General features: G+C 35.5%; 1 protein-coding gene across 1 annotated transcript in view; it reads left to right on the top strand.

The window, feature by feature from the left end:
- Positions 1-17,879, top strand: part of FRMPD4 (FERM and PDZ domain containing 4) — a gene marked incomplete at its 5' end in the record, with an annotated part of 552,900 nt that overhangs the window by 190,388 nt on the left and 344,633 nt on the right. Inside the window, one exon of the mRNA XM_053707589.1 lies at positions 993-1,153. Coding sequence (XP_053563564.1) covers positions 993-1,153 — 161 coding nt within the window. The remainder of the gene's footprint in view (positions 1-992; positions 1,154-17,879) is intronic.

Raw genomic sequence — 17,879 nt, 5'->3', positions numbered from 1 at the left:
TAAAAGCACATTTTATTAGTAGGAAAATACTAAATCAACTGCTTTAAAGGCAGTAAGATAGTTGAGCCTTGACTGTATACCAGGTCCATTGCAAACACAGCAAGACAGATACTAACAAGCAAAAGACAATTCTCTTCTCTTACTAAAAATACTGAGTATCCGTACTACAGACCAACAACAGTCTGTTGTTATAATATGAAAAATGTTATTGCCATGTATATCTAAGAACAAGGCTGGACCCCATCAATCTGTCAAGAATGTTGGTTTGCTTTGAATGCCGGGGTCTGTATAAAATGTAAATTCCTTACTGGTTATTGAGTACATACTACTGTTCGACCAATAAATGTTGTTTTTATCTTAAAGGGACAGACAAGTCAAAAGCAAAGTTTAATGATTCAAATAGAGCACACAATTTTAAACACTTTCCAATTCAAATGCATGATCTAAATATGCACCGTCTTTTTATATGCACACTTTCTGAGTCACCAGCTCCTACTGAGCATGTGCAAGATTTACAGGATATATGTATATACATTTTGTGGTTGGCTGATGGTTGTCACATGATGTGTTAGGAAGGAAAATGTACCTAACTGACATTTGTCAGAAAATAATCTACTACTCATTTGAAATTCAAACTAAGTGCTTTTATTTTGTCTTTTTACTATACATTTATTGATTCTGCAATTCTACTGTGTTAAGTGGTCCTTTAAGTTCCATCATGTGCCATGTGCATTAATGTTGACTAAACTGATGTTAGTGATCATTTATTTGCTTCTACCTGTGCTTTAAGGCTACACACAGTTATTTCCTTGAGAAACTATTGTACACATCAAGTGGAACTTTTATCTTTTTATTGATCCATATTGCATAACATATAAAACACTGTGTTCAATGTATTTGTTTACAGAACTATAAATATGCTAACATGTGTATCCTTATACAATTGTATCCTTGTAGCCTATATATAATGATATAATTATTATTTTTTTTAGTCACTTGACGCAAACAGCAGCATATGAGGATATACGGATTGATAGCTGCCAAATCAACCCTCCAACACCACGGAACGTGGAGATGAGGAGAGATCCTGTGCTGGGTTTTGGTTTTGTTGCTGGAAGTGAAAAACCTGTGGTTGTTCGTTCAGTAACACCAGGTAAACTTTAATATCCTTTAAACATTTTTGGTACAATTTGGTGCTATTTTTGCTATTTTGCTAAAAGTATAAATGCAAAACGCAAAGCCATATGTTAAATATACACACACAAGAGCAAATCATTATATTAATATACGTGCATACTTATACCTGCCTATATGCATGCATGTATGCACACACACATATTTGCACCCAAAAAAAAACACATGGCAGCATTGACACAAAAATATAAATACATATGTATACATTGAAAAAAAAAAAAATCCTTGGCTCTCCTGCTCTAACATAACTACTGTGGCCTCTCTGTCTTATGGCGCCTGCACTTCAGTCACACTTCCAGACTAGGAGACAGACAAAGAGGGGGAGTAGGAATTCTTCTGTCTCCATGATGTACCTTTGACTGCATTCCTACACCCCTACTCTTTCTTTCTCATCTTTTGAAGTTAACGCTTTCAGTCTCTTCTCCCCATGTAGCTCTCCGTGTTGCTGTTATCTATTGGCTCCCTGGCCCAGCATCAAAATTTCTAGACTACTTTGAAGCCTGGCTTCCACACTTACTCTCTTATAATGTCCATCTCTCATCTTAGGGGACTTCAGCATACCCGTTGACAATACTAACATGTCTTCTGCCTCTAAACTTCTATCTCTTACCATCTCTTTTTTCCTGTCCCAGTGGACAACAGTTCCAACCCACTGTGAATGCATCTTAATTGATCTGGTCTTCACCAATGTCTGTGATATTTCACCTTTCTTTATTACTCTACCTGCTGCATCCTTGCCAGCACCAAAAACTGGAAAAACTTACAGGAATTTAAATAAATTGGATTTTGCAGACTTTAATGCTCAACTGAATCCTCTACTCTCCAATATTTAATCCCTCTCTTGCCTAGACCTTGAGGCCTCACAGTATAATTTGGCACTAAAATCAAAGCTGCACTATGCAATGTTCACCGTACCTCATGCAGTTGACAGCAACCATGGCACACCAAACAGACCAATATCTTCCGCAATGTTCATGGACTGCTGATTTCCTGCATTATAAATGTATCCTCAAGTCATACAACTCTGTTCTCAGTCTGGCCAAACAAGTCTATTATTCCTTGTGTTAACTCATGCATCCAACCCCAGAAGGCTGTTCTAAACCTTTAACTCTCCATTTCTTATGCCTGCACCTCCACCCACTATCAAACTTACTGCTCAGATTATTGCTGATCACTTAAAAAAATCAACACAATTAGAAAAGGCATCTACCCCTCACACCTCTAAAAACCCATCCCCCTACCCACCCCCTTCTTTTAACAAAACTTTCTGCTACTTTCCTTCTGTAACAGAGGTAGAAGTCTCCATATTAGTATATTCAACTCATCTCACAACCACTTGACCCTATTCCTTCATGACTTCTTCCCTCTCTCTATGTTTCACTAAACCCTGCCCTAACTCATCTCTTTAACTAGTCTCTCACCGCTGGCACATTTCCTGATATATTCAAGCATGCATCAATCACACCAATCCTAAACCTAAAAAAGCCCTTGTTGACCCCTCCACCCCTTCTAACTATTGGCCAACACCCTTACTTCCCTTTTGCTTCCAAATTAATTGAACGACTGTTCTATAATCACCTAACTCAATTTCTCTCAACTAACTCCTTAATTGATCCACTACAATCTGGTATCTGTCCTAAACACTCAACAGAAACTGCTCTCAGTAAAGTAACAAATGATCTGTTATCAGCTTCTTATTAATTCTTCTAGACCTAGCTGCTGCTTGCAACACAGTTGACCATCCTCATCCTACATTAATTTGGCATCTAAGACACAGCCCTCTTCTGGTATGCTTTATATCTCTCAAACCGCTCATTTTTTAGTTTCCTTCAACAGCATATCCTCTGATCCTTAGCCTCTCTCTGCCTTGGGTCCTTTGCTTTTCTATCTCTATACATCCGCCCTTGGGAAACTTATATCCTCTTTTGGGATCCAGTACCACCATATACTGATGATACCCAAATCTATATTTTCTCTCCTATATTCAATATTAAAATTGTTTACTTTCTCAGTATTTCTATTCAACCAAAAAAAAAACACACAAAAAAAAACTATTTTTGATGTTCTATGGAGACATTTTAATTCCATAAAAATACTGGTCCAATTTTCTACTTTGTACAGTGAATAAAAGGCAATATTTGTAGTTGCCATGGAATGGCTAATGAAAGGTCTTGTTATGTGTCACTTAGCAGTTTCACAATACTGAAATATCTCTAGTATTTTAAGTCCTTAATGCTCAATTGTTGTGTTATGTTTGGAACCACTGCTCTGAGGAGTAAATATTACTTCTTCAAATTGCATTATTTGAATTATATTCTGAATTTTGAAAACAGTTCTATATTCCCCACAGATGAATATAAAGGGACAGTCAAGCCAAAAAAAACTTTCATGATTCAAATAGGTCATGTAATTTTAAACAACTATCCAGTTTACTTTTATCACCAATTTTGCATTTTTCTCTTGGTATTTTTAGTTTAAAGCTAAACCTAGGAGGTTCATATGCTAATTTCTTAGACCTTGAAGGCCGCCTCTAATCTAAATGAATTTTGACAGTTTTTCACCACTAGAGGGCGTTAGTTCATGTGTTTCATATAGTTAACATTGAGTTCATGCACGTGAATTTACAGAGGAGTGAGCACTGATTGGCTAAAATGCAAGTCTGTCAAAAAAACTGAAATAAGGGGGCAGTCTGCAGAGGCTTAGATACAAGGTAATCACAGAGGTAAAACGTGTATTATTATAACAGTGTTGGTTATGCAAAACTGGGGAATGGATAATTGAGGGATTATCTATCTTTTAAAACAACAAAAATTCTGGTGTTGACTGTCTATTTAAATTGTTTAATACAGTTCCATTTCATTTTCATTTTTAAATGCAGTTTTCTTTTCCCTAGGAAATAATATCAATTGAAAATATGTTTCTCGTTCTAGTCATTTCTCTATTTAATACAGTTCACAATTAATTGTAGAATAATTTCAATTTAGAAAAGTTTTTTATTTTACATTCACCATGACAAGAAAAAGTGAAGTCTATGCCAGTCAAAGTAGATAAAGGTCAATTCACATTCAGTCCCTCCCACCCCTCTTTGCCACTAATCTCTGACATACATTTCACTGTATGAACACAGCTTTTTCAAGCAGAATGAGCTGCCCTTCTTTCCAACATTTTATAGTCAGTTATTGTTCCTTATTGGTTGGCTAATCAAAGTCCATTAGCCAATAGAATCTGAGTCAGTGTGGGACTTCTATATATAAATAACAAATGCGATTTTTAAGAGCACATTATAAGTATATAAAAAAACGATGTATATACGACACTATGCTTAAAAACAGTAAGGATTACATAATTAATTCAAATATGGTTAATGACGATGTTTGAATTATTGAAACTCTATATAAAAGTAAGAGATACTAATAAATTCCTTTAAAAAAATTATAACAAATATATAATACTCCTCTGGATTTAATACTTTTCTTATGTCAAGTAAATTAGAAAAAAATCGTAATTACTTCTTTTTAGATACTTGCTTGTAATGCATTTATTGAGCAGCAGTGCGTTAAACAGATTTGGAAAAAAGTTGATGGTGTTTGTTATTATTTAAATATAAAAATACTGTAACTAATTACACAACAAAAATAATTGAGGACTTCATATATAATTATATAAATTCAGGTGCTGTATAAAAACTGTTACAGATTGTTTCTATTGCTTGATATCATACAATTTGGAACAATAAAAATGGTCAAGGATACAGACATAGCTATCAATAGAGAGCTTATCAACTAATGCATATCAGGCAAATAAAGCGCAACTGAAATAAGACGTGTGACATAAATGTGATAAAGTAATGAACGTGACAAGTGATAAAGTATACTTAAAATAAACTAAATGCTTATAAAAGTTCATATAAGGATATGTATGTTCTTCTACAATCTTCACGCTTCTATTTTCTTTTGGTCCTCATATGAAAAGAAAGAAAGAAATGCCACATAGCGTAATTCTGTAACCTTTTCAAATGTAGAATGCGTGTGTACAAGTGCTTACTCACATGGGATGGAGCTATAGCCAAGCTCAGGTTTATGCGCACACCCAATGTTATACTGTTGGGTAAACAGTTGCTTGAACCGGATATTTGAATAAAATGGATTTATTAAAATATAAGTATAAAAAGCGCCACAAGAGCTGCAGAGACCACCAAATACAATCGGATTGGCAATACAATCAAGTAATTGCTCAAATTGAGCTTATATACAATGCTAGAGACCGTGGTAAGGAGTGCAGAAACTTAACCACACAACCTCCCCCTTAAGAGTCCAGCATATGTTGCTCTCCTCACTGGTGTGCAGATTCTTGGAAGGACGCCAAAGAACAAGAAACAATGTATCCGACGTACGTTTCGCAAAAGAGCTTTTTCAAGGAAATAAAGCACAGATTCATTATTCAAGCATTTTTTATTCATTTTTAAAATTAGCGTATGACAGTACTTGTTTTATTACAATACTGTGCAATGATGATGTCAACTATACAATATTATATCAATTATAGATAAAGAAAAACAAGTCTGGTTGACCATGCAGAGTAAGTAAATGCCAAAACTGACCAGAGCTGAAAGTGTATAGAGGTGCAACACTTGACACACATATTGCCGCGGTGACTGAGGCAGCAGTCACCATACATTTTGACTTTTAATGAATTTCAGTATGTTGAAGACAAAGATAAGAGGTTTTTACTGTTAGTTTTATTTCAACTGTTTCCAATTATAAAAAAAAATGGCTTTTTTTCATTGTTGCTAATTAATTTTTTCTTCTATTCATAATATGTAACCTCTATAAGTGAAATCTTGAGACGTGGTATTCTGTTGCATACACTATATGTGTGTTATATAACTTGCTAAGAACATAAAGGTGATCTACTCCACATTTTTTCTACAATCAATGTGCATTCAGGAAAGTCACAAAACTTTCAGTCTTTTTGTTGTATTGGTCACTTAATTTATGGTCCCTTCTCATTACTTACATTCAATTTTCATTGAGCAGAGTCTTGCCCTGCTTCTGCAATATAGAAGTTTGTTGGAAACATACCAGATAGACAGATAGATTGATAGATAGATATAGATAGATAGATAGATAGATAGATAGATGCAGTCTAATTATAGTGTATTGAATACCCTTTCACTTTGATCAGATACTCAATATTGTGAAATGCAATGGCACTTTGCAAATGCATTATAAAAACAATGGCATTCTTGCTTTCTTCTTCATAATCCATAGGGGTCGATTTATGAAGCAGCGGATGCTGCTTCTGACCCACTCCGCTTCAGGTCCGCCTGAAGAGGAAGTTAAGATGCCAGGGTCGCCGTATGCATTTATTGATGTCCGTCTGCACTTTAGTAAATCGGCCTCATAATTTGAAATAATATAAGTATATATCTTCCACAATTAAAATGTCACACTTGTGTCCAGGATTAATCCCTGGTCTCCTATATTGTAGCTTTTCCGGTTTATCCTCAGAGCCACTAAAGGGCTCTAGCTTGGACCGATATTTGGAAACTTTCTGGCTCTCTGGGGTCAATTTATCAAGGGCCGAATGGCCCCTGATTGCCCTATTTCCATGCGAGCCTTCAGGCTTCCTGGAAAGAACAGTAATAAAGCAGCAGTCTTAAGACCGCTGCTTCTTAACTGGTCCACTGACTCTGAGGCTGTGGACATCAATCCGTCCGATCCTATATAATTGGGTTGATTGAAAACTCCTGCTACGAATCTGCAGGGGGGGCGATATTGCACAAGCAGTTCACCAGAACTGCTTGTGCAATGTTAAATGCTGACAGCGTATGCTGTCGGCATTCAGCGATGTCTGGCGGACATGCTACGCTACAGCGATGTCTGGCGATGTCTGGCGTACCATGTCCACCAGACATTGGTAAATCGGCCCCTCTGGCTTCACCTGCCTGGCAGCTGTAGTTGTATTTGTAAACATCATTGATTATTTAAGCCTTCCCTAGCCACTCCCTACCTTGACATTGAGACTACAAACATATAGCTAATATAGACTACTGCAATTAAAGCCTTACTGATTTTCTAGGCCTCCGTAAAGGTACAGTACACCTAATTGCAGTAGGGACAACAATTACTCTTTTAGACAAACACCTATCATGACAGGTGCAGGTAATTCTTTTTGAATTATGCCCTTAAAAATTAGTCTGAAATCAGAGAGGGACGTCCTTTGTACCCTGTTATTTTTATTTGTTTAACTGAACCTTTTGGAGAAATTGAGAAAGGATAAGCTGATAAAGAGTGTGGAAGAATTAGGAAAGAGAAACCAGATTCTATATAGTGACAGTGAGGTTTGGAAATGGGAAGTATTCTTTTGTAAACGTGGTTTGTATAGTGAGTTCTGCAACTTTGGTATATCTGTAAAAATCGTGTTATTTAGCAGTTTCACAGTTTGAAAACTATTAAAATCTTGTTTTAGAAAATTAGATACATTTTGGCCACTTTCTTTTTACTGAAATTACTACCCTTTAGTGTTTTTTAATTTAATTTTATTTTTAATAAAAAAATAAGGTTTTCTTAATGAATAAAAAATATTTGTAACATATTAAAAGTTTAAAAATCATAATTAATCAAATACCGAGTATAGCCATATACAAAAACACCAACACAGACTCCATCAACCCCTTTAACCCATTTGAGATTTCAGTAATCTGTATCCATTATCGGCGGTTCCTAGTGCTATTGTTGGGAAATTGAGATAAAATTTTGTGTGTATTAACAATCTTGTCTCTGTTTGGAAAGATTGTCATCACTTTGATAAAGAAAAAAAAACATAATGTTCATTCCAATATTTAGGAAAGATTAAATCAACACCATAACTGTAAAAAAATGCATCTACATATTATTCTACAACTTATCTTTGCATTATGTCTAGCATGTATTTACTGTTTTAAAATCCCTTTGGTGGCTTTTGTTAAATTAGTGCTCTTAAAGGATAGTGAAGATATACTGTATATATATATATATATACTCTGTGACTCAGTGTACTATAAACATCAAAACTATATGCAATTTTCTTGATATTATGTTAGTATCACTTATTGTCATGATCTCATAATCAGAATTAAACCTTATAAATTAACAAATTCTAAAGCTAATGAGGAGCTTACATTTTACAACATATCATGTATAAATAATAAAACTTTTTTTTTTAGATTGTACATTGCAATAACAAATTCATTGTTAAATGGAATGTTAAATTATTCTGACAATTAAAGGGACATAATACTCATATGCTAAATCACTTGAAACTGATGCAGTATAACTGTAAAAAGCTGACAGGAAAATATCACCTGAGTATCTCTATGTAAAAAAGGAAGATATTTTACCTCACAATTTCCTCAGCTCAGCAGAGTAAGTTCTGTGTAAAAAGTTATACTCGGCTGCTCCCAGCTGCAGGTAAAAAAATGAAGAAATGAACAGCAGCCAATCAGCATCAGCAGTGCTGAGGTCATGAACTCTTACTGTGATCTCATGAGATTTCACTTAACTCTCATGAGATATCATAGTAAGCTTCCTTTACCTGATTGGTGAAATAATATGAGAGTGCACGATGCTAGTCCCTTCAGATGTCCCAGGACAAACACACTAAAATGCTGCTTAGAAATCCTTTACAATGGGAGGTGGCTACTGAGGAACTTTTGAGGTAAAATATCTTTCTTTTTTACATAGAGATGTTCAGGTGATATTTTCTAATCAGCTTTTTACAGCTATGCTGCATCAATTTCAAGTGTTTAAACATTTGGGTATTATGGCCCTTTAAGTAGCTGGCTACTTCCTGTCTGTGTATAGACCGTGTATATTACATGGTCCTTGGCCTTAAATGGAGAATTGACACCTCTTGCTTTTGTGCAAAAAATATGCTCACCCCATTCTCATTCAAGAGGTTAAAAAGCAAAATCTGCAACCCAGGTTTCAAAAAGCTTGACTTTTTAACCCCTTAATGACCACAGCACTTTTCCATTTTCTGTCCATTTGGGACCAAGGCTATTTTTACATTTTTGCAGTGTTTGTGTTTAGCTTTAATTTTCCTCTTACTCTTTTACTGTACCCACACATATTATATACCGTTTTTCTCGCCATTAAATGGACTTTCTAAAGATACCATTATTTTCATCATATCTTATCATTTACTATAAAAGAAAATATAAAATATGAGGAAAAAATGGAAAAAAACACACTTTTTCTAACTTTGTCCCCCAAAATCTGTTACACATCTACAACCACCAAAAAAAACCCATGCTAAATAATTTCTAAATTTTGTCCAGAGTTTAGAAATGCCCAATGTTTGCACGTTCTTTGCTTTTTTTTGCAAGTTATAGGGCAATAAATATAAGTAGCACTTTGCTATTTCCAAACCACTTTTTTTCAAAATGAGCGCTAGTTACATTGGAACCCTGATATCTGTCAGGAATACCTGAATATCCCTTGACATGTATATATTTTTTTTTAGAAGACATCCCAAAGTATTGATCTAGGCCCATTTTGGTATATTTCATGCCACCATTTCACCGACAAATGCGATCAAATAAAAAAAATTGTTCACTTTTTCACAAATGTTTTCACAAACTTTAGGATTCTCACTGAAATTATTTACAAACAGCTTGTGCAATTATGGCATAAATGGTTGTAAATTTTTCTCTGGAATCCCCTTTGTTCAGAAATAGCAGACATATATGGCTTTGACGTTGCTTTTTGGTAATTAGAAGGCCGCTAAATGCCACTGCGCACCATGCATGTATTATGCACAGCAGGGAAGGGGTTAATAAGGGAGCATGTAGGGAGCTTTTTGGGGTAATTTTAGCTTTAGTGTAGTGTAGTAGACAACCCAAAGTATTGATCTACGCCCATTTTGGTATATTTCATGCCACCATTTCACCGCCAAATGCGATCAAATAAAGAAAAACGTTAAATTTTTCAAAATTTTAGATTTCTCACTGAAATCATTTACAAACATTTTGTGCAATTATGGCACAAATGGTTGTAAATGCTTCTCTGGGGTCTCCTTTGTTCAAAAATAGCAGACATATATGGATTTGGTGTTGCTTTTTGGTAATTAGAAGGCCGCTAAATGCCACTGCGCACAACACGTGAATTATGCCCAGCAATGAAGGGGTTAATTAGGTAGCTTGTATGGAGTTTGCAGGGTTAATTTTAGCTTTAGTGTAGAGATCAGCTTCCCACCTGACACATCAGACCCCCTGATCCCTCCCAAAGAGCTCTCTTTCCTCCCCCACCCCAAAAATTGTCCCCGCCATCTTAAGTACTGGCAGAAAGTCTGCCAGTACTAAAATAAAAGGTATCCTTTTTTTATATATAGCATATTTACATATGCTGCTGTGTAAGATTCCCCCCTTAGCCCCCAACCTCCCTGATCCCCCCCAATACAGCTCTCTAACCCTCCCCCTCTGCCTTATTGGGGGCCATCTTGGGTACTGGCAGCTGTCTGCCAGTACCCAGTTTGCATGTAAAAATGTCTATTTTTTTTTTTATTTTTATTTTTTCTGCTGTGTAGCTTCCCCCCCCCCCCAAGACTAATCCCCCACCCCCTCCCAGATCCCTTAGATCACTTTATTCAGGGATTTTATCCCTCCTTTCTCCCCATAATAAAAAAGCCCTTTCTGTAGTGTAAGTGGTTCCCACCCGCTCCCTCCCCGTGCACGCGCCCGCCCACCACCCCCCGTGCACGCGCGCGCGCCCGTGCGCGCCCCCGGCGATACCGCCCCCGATCCCGCCCCCCTCTTTTACCAAGAAGCCATCGATGGCCGCCCACCCACCTCCCACTTCAGCTCCCACCCACCAACGAATGCGGCCATCGATGTCCGGTGCAGAGAGGGCCACAGAGTGGCTCTCTCTGCACCGGAGGGGTAAAAAATGTTATTGCAGGATGCCTCAATATCGAGGCATCCTGCAATAACCGGAAAACAGCTGGAAGTGATCAGGATCGCTTCCAGCTGCTTTCCACACTGAGGACGTGCAGGGTACGTTCTCAGGCATTAACTGCCTTTTTTCTGAGGACGTACCCTGCACGTCCTCAGTCGTTAAGGGGTTAAACTATTTTTTTGCATCTCTAAGGAGTATGAAAAACAAAATTGGGTCAATTTCTAATCTTTTTGATTTTTATTAAATTTTTTCAATATCAATAAATGGAGAAAAACTTTTTTTTTTTTATTGTTAGGAAAGCAATCAGGTTTTTTTCTAGTTCAAAAACAGTCAATCAGGGTAACTGCCAAACGATTCTATTATCATTTTCCAAGCACTGTGAAGTACCTACAATAGCTGTCCATCACTGAAAACCAATATGGGTTAATAGAGAGTACCTGTGTGAGTTTTGCAACTGGATAGAGTAGTGTTTATGAAAAAACTTAAAGGGATAATAAACACACATTTTTTCTTTCATGATTCAGATACAGTGTGCAATTTTAAGCAACTTTCTAATTTATTCCTATTATACATTTTTCTTCCTTCTCTTGCTATCTTTATTTCAAAAGCAAGAATGTAAAGCTTAGTAGCCAGCCCATTTGTGGTTGAGCACCTAGGTTGCGCTTGCTGATTGGTGTCTAAATGTAGCCACCAATCAGCAAGCACTATCCAGGTTTCTGAACCAAAATGGACTGGTTCCTTAGCTTAGATTCCTGCTTTTTCAAATAAAAATAGCAAGAGGACAAAGAAAATGTAATAGGAGTAAATTAGAAAGTTGCTTAAAATTGCATGCTCTATCTGAATCACGAAAGAAAAAAATTGGGTTTAGTGTCCCTTTAATGTCATTTGTATATGAGCAGGAAGGGTATACTTGGCATGTTGTATCAATTATGTTTTTAAAACTTTTAGGGCTAGATTATGAGTGTAAACACGATTGCAAGGTCATGATGCTCCTTAAGCTCAAATTCATATTACAAGTGAAGCGCTTTAAAAATTACCGCAAATTAGTTTGCATGAACTCGCTGTAATTTAAGCTCTGCATATTTTCCTAGGGGGAGTGTAAAGCACTAAGTAGCACTTGTATTAAAAAGTTGAGAGTAATGCGATTGTGCAAGCGCAATCACATTTACCGATCAAACTTTTTACGCAAACTTAAAGTTCCATAAAGAGTTTGTCTAGGTGAAATAGTTACAATAAAAATGCTATTAGCCCTTAAACCGCCACCCCCCATCGCAAACAACCTAAATAAACTATTAACCCCTAAACCTTCAATCCCCACATCGCAAACTACCTAAATAAACTATTAACCACTAAACCGTTAGCCCCCCACATTGCAAACACTAAACTACACTATTAACCCATAAACCACCAGCCCTAAACAGAAAAGAAATAAACTATCATCTAAAAAACTCCACTTACCCCTCTAACATTACACCTCACAAAATGAAAAAAACCTATGTAAAAAAAAAAAACTAAATCACTAAGTGCCCTGAAAAGGGCATTTGGATAGGCATTTTTGCTGCCCAAAAAAAATAAAAACCATAATCTATAAAAAAAAAAAAACAACCCCAAAAAAAACCCCTAACACTAACCCCAAAGTTGGTACTCACCTATGATGATGGCGGCAGCGCATCATCTTCATCTCGGCAGCGCTCTATCTTCATCCATTTTCATCCCGGTGGTCCATCTTCTAACTTCATTCTGGTAGTGGTGGCTGTGACTGCGGCAGTGACGTTGATCCTCCTCTTTAGAACTTCAATATGGAGCTCCTTTACATGCGGTCTCCAGCTGCACACTGAATAGTGAATGTGAGGTACCCCTTTTATATTGGGGTACACATGCATTCCTATTGGCTGATTTGAATCTTCAAATTAAAATCAGTCAATAGAATGATAGATTTTTTTCTTTCCTGTCTAAATGTAGTAACCAATCAGTAAGCACTACCAAGGTTCTGAACCAAAAAAATGGGCAGGCTCCTAAGCTTACTTTCTTGGTTTTTCAAATAAAGAGTACAAAGAAAATTTGATATTAGGAGTAAATTAGAAAGTTGCTTAAAATTGAATCATGAAAGTTTAATTTTGACTAGACTATCCCTTTAATAGAATTAAATCTAAACATTTAAATACTCCAAAGGTTTATTTAACATTTAATTATTGTGCTAAATTATGTTAAAACAAATTAGCCAATATGCAGATTTGCTCACATTTAAAGTAGTAGATACAAATACAAATTGGATTGTGTTCTTTATACTTCTCTTTTCCTCTTATGGTTAATATTATAATGCAGAACATGACGATCAGTGGCATAGTTATAATTCTGCACTTCATTTAAGATGCCTTTTACTTGGTAAATATTTTCAGTAGAACTAGAGATATAAGGTTCCTATGTAGCATAATAAAATAACAATACTGGTTGGACAGGCAAAGTAATTAAAAACTGAGATATTTTATAATGCCATACTTATGAAATCTTAATATTCTATTAAGATTAGCCAGTGATTTTAATGTCACTTTTACTACATTACATAGATTGTAGGCGGCTTTAACGATTTTAAATGTAACTATTCAACACTGAATTTTCTCACCAGTCTTTTATGCTATTGTGACATTCATTTAAAACTCTTGAAATAATGGGAATTTATTATCAAAAAATAGAAAGCACTCCACAGAGAATAAGTACCAAGAATACAATTTAAATGACTCCACAGAACAGTTTTATTATGCCGTTGAACTTAATATAGGATTTTTACTTACAGCACTGAGCAATGTCACATTTATGTGAAAGTAGGGAATATGCCATGTGCCGTCCCCTCTACTTGGTGACTTCAGGTCAAGGACTTATTTGAAAAGATACTTGATTCCAAACATGACACTATGAGATAGGCAAGACTATCTACATCCAGTTACATTATTTTAATATATTAGTGTTCTAATCTTAAAGGGACATTCTGGTCAAAATTGAAATACACATAGTTGAAATATATCTTTGAATAGAAACATATTTCCAATATATGTATTGGCAAAATTGGTTCTAGTAAAAGTTATTACTGTTTTAGTGTTAGTATTTTGCTCTGCATGTGAAGCATAACTACATATTCTCAGTGCACCAGCATTTTAAATACTGCAGCTGCTCAGAGCACTAGTGGGACTTGTATCATGTCAGCAATTAAGAAATTGAGTCATTAGGCTCTCCTGGCAAGAGCATATTTAAATACACTTTTGAAACAGCTATAGCCTTTATTTGAAGCATTTTTTATAATACATGTACGTATATTACAAAAATGCTTCTTTTCAAAACTGGAATGAATCCAAGTGGATTTCAATTTTGGCTGGAATGTTCCTTTAAATCACTGACATACAGACATATTTTGGGATTATATATTTATCATATTTTTTATTGTAAAATATTTTTCAGACACTGCATATTTATGTTGATTTTTTGACTACTTTTTAAATGATCCACTAGAAATAAAGATTACAACTAGGCATGTACATTTGGCTTTCATTTATATAAAATAAAGGGACATTATACACCAAAATTATTATAGGCTATTTAAATGAAGCATTAAAGGAACAGTCTAGTCCAACATAAACTTTCATGATTCAGATAGAGAATGTAATTTTAAACAATTTTCCAATTTACTTTTATCAGCAATTTTGCTTTGTTCTCTTGGTATTCTTAGTTCAAAGCTAAACCTAGGAGGTTCATATGCTAATTTCTAAGCCCTTGAAGGCCGCCTCTTCTCTCAGGGCATTTTGACAGTTTTTCCCCACTAGAGGGTGTTAGTTCACGTTTATCATATAGATAACACTGTGCCCACGCACGTGGAGTTCCAGCGAGCAAGCTCCGATTGGCTAAAATGGATGTCTGTCAAAAGAACTGAAATAAGGGGGCAGTTTGCAGAGGCTTAGATACAGGGTAATCATAGAGGTAAATAGATAAAGAGGTAAATAGATAAAGTGTATTTATATAACTGTGTTGGTAATGCAAAACTAAGGAATGGGTAATAAAGGAATTATCTATCTTGTCAAACCATAAAAATTCTGGTGTAGACTGTCCCTTTAAGTGTAGATAAACTTTGCAATTGACATGTATTACCTATTTTGCCGTTAACTCTCCTCAAAATGGGAAAAACTATGCAGGGTGTTTCACTGAATATGTATACTTAAAGGGCCACTAAACCCCAATTTTTTCTTTCATGATTCAGATAGAGAATACAATTTTAAACAACATTCCAATTCACGTCCATTATCTAATTTGCTGCAATCTTTAGATATCCTTTGTTAAAGAAATAGCAATGCACATTGGTGAGCCAATCACATGAGGCATCTATGTGCAGCCACCAATCAGAAGCTACTGTGCCTATATAGATATGCTTTTTAGGAAAGAATATCAAGAGAATGAAGCAAATAAGATAATATAAGTAAATTAGAAAGTTGTTTAAAATGGTATTCTCTATCTGAATCATGAAAGAAAAAAAAAATGTGTTTAATTGTCCTTTAAGTATTATACTCTAATCACTGAGCTATTATTTTCCCCTCACTCCCTAACTGCCTACAGACAGGAAGTAACTAACTGACATGGCCAAATTCAGAGCCAAATTCCACTACATGCAGCGATATTAGGCCTTGTCTAATCAGAACTATATATACAATAGATATATATATAGTTACAATATCTCCTTAATTTCATCAGACTAGGTAATACTGCTTACTAACCAATGCTCAAATGAGAGGCAAGGACCAACTTCTGTATGTGTGATTGTATCTTGTAAAACAGTACTGCATATAACAATTTATATTGTTATTATCTTATTCAATTCCCTGTATGTATTGTATATACCCACAATGTTAACATCTTCCAAATAATTGGCTTGGCCCTAAAATGACTGCATTAATATGCTGCCAAAATCTCTGTTTTCTGTGTTAATTATACTAAAAGTCTCTCTTTGGTATGTGAATTGTGTCCCTGCATTCATCTGCTGCCAAACTCTCTGTTTTCTGTGTTAATTGTACTCAAAGTCTCTCTTTAGTATGTGAATTGTGTCCCTGCATTCATCTGCTGCCAAAATCTCTGTTTTCTGTGTTAATTGTACTCAAAATCTCTCTTTAGTATGTGAATTGTGTCCCTGCATTCATCTGCTGCCAAAATCTCTGTTTTCTGTGTTAATTGTACTCAAAGTCTCTCTTTAGTATGTGAATTGTGTCCCTGCGTTCATCTGCTTCCAAAATCTCTGTTATTTTTACTTATCTCACCCTGAATCAAACCTTCCCAATTGGCCTTTTGACTGTCTTTGATCATGTTATTACCTACTTTATTGGAATCAGCTGAATGCTGTGGTCTATACATTTAACACTGCTATGGAGATAGCAATGCAAGGGGTTAGCAAAGCAAGTTAGATAGCAATAGTGTAACATCATATGCTCACATCTCTTAAGTTAACATTTATAAGTGAGACATTAACAAATGGGCAATAGAATAGATTGAACTTGAATCTGATTGGCTGATTCAATCAGCCAATCAGATTTTTCTACCTTAATTCCGATTGGCTGATAGAATCCTATCAGCCAATCGGAATTCGGCGGACGCCATCTTGGATGACGTCATTTAAAGTAACCTCATTCGTCGGGAAGTCGTCGTGCCGGATGGATGCTCCGCGGCGGAGGAGCGAACAAAGAAGATTGAAGATGCCGATTTGCTTGAAGACATCGCCGATGGAAGAAGACTCTCTGCCGCTTGCTTCAAGACATCGCCCGGATGGAAGAAGACTTCACTGCCGCTTGCTGGAAGACATCGCCCGGATCGGATGAGGAGTTCTGCCCGGCGGGGTGAATACAAGGTAGGGAGATCTTCAGGGGGGGTAGTGTTAGGTTTATTTAAGGGGGGTTTAGGTTAGATTAGGGGTATGTGGGTGGTGGGTTGTAATGTTGGGGGGTGGTATTGTGTTTTTTTTTTGCAGGCAAAAGAGCAGTTTTCTTTGGGGCATGCCCCCACAAAAGGCCCTTTTAAGGGCTGGTAAGGTAAAAGAGCTTTGAACTTTTTTTTTATTTAGAATAGGGTAGGGAATTTTTTTTATTTTGGGGTTTATTATTTTATTAGGGGGCTTAGAATAGGTGTAATTAGCTTAAAAATCTTGTAATCTTTTTTTTATTTTTTGTAATTTAGTGGGGTTTTTTTTGTAATGTAGTTTAGTTTATTCAATTGTATTTTTAGATAGATATTTGTAGTTTATTTAATTTATTGATAGTGTAGGTGTATTTGTAACTTAGGTTAGGATTTATTTTACAGGTAATTGGGTAATTATTTTAACTAGGTAGCTATTAAATAGGTAATAACTATTTAATAGCTATTATACCTAGTTAAAATAATTAACAATTTACCTGTAAAATAAATATAAACCCTAACATAGCTATAATGTAATTATTAATTACATTGTAGCTATCTTAGGGTTTATTTTATAGGTAAGTATTTAGATTTAAATAGGAATATTTTAATTAATAATATTAATATTAGATTTATTTTAATTTTTAATAAGAGTTTAGTTAGGATGTTAGAGTTAGATAGGGTTATTATACTTAATATATATATAATATAATAACGATATTAACTATATGAACCCTAATATAATTAGGGTTAATATAGTTAATATAGCTGGCGGCGGTGTAGGGGGATTAGATTAGGGGTTAATACATTTATTATAGGTGGCCGCGG

The sequence above is a fragment of the Bombina bombina genome, chromosome 3 (assembly GCF_027579735.1).
Source record: "Bombina bombina isolate aBomBom1 chromosome 3, aBomBom1.pri, whole genome shotgun sequence".
Classification (NCBI taxonomy): Eukaryota; Metazoa; Chordata; class Amphibia; order Anura; family Bombinatoridae; genus Bombina; species Bombina bombina.
This window is presented reverse-complemented; position numbering and strand designations above follow the sequence as displayed.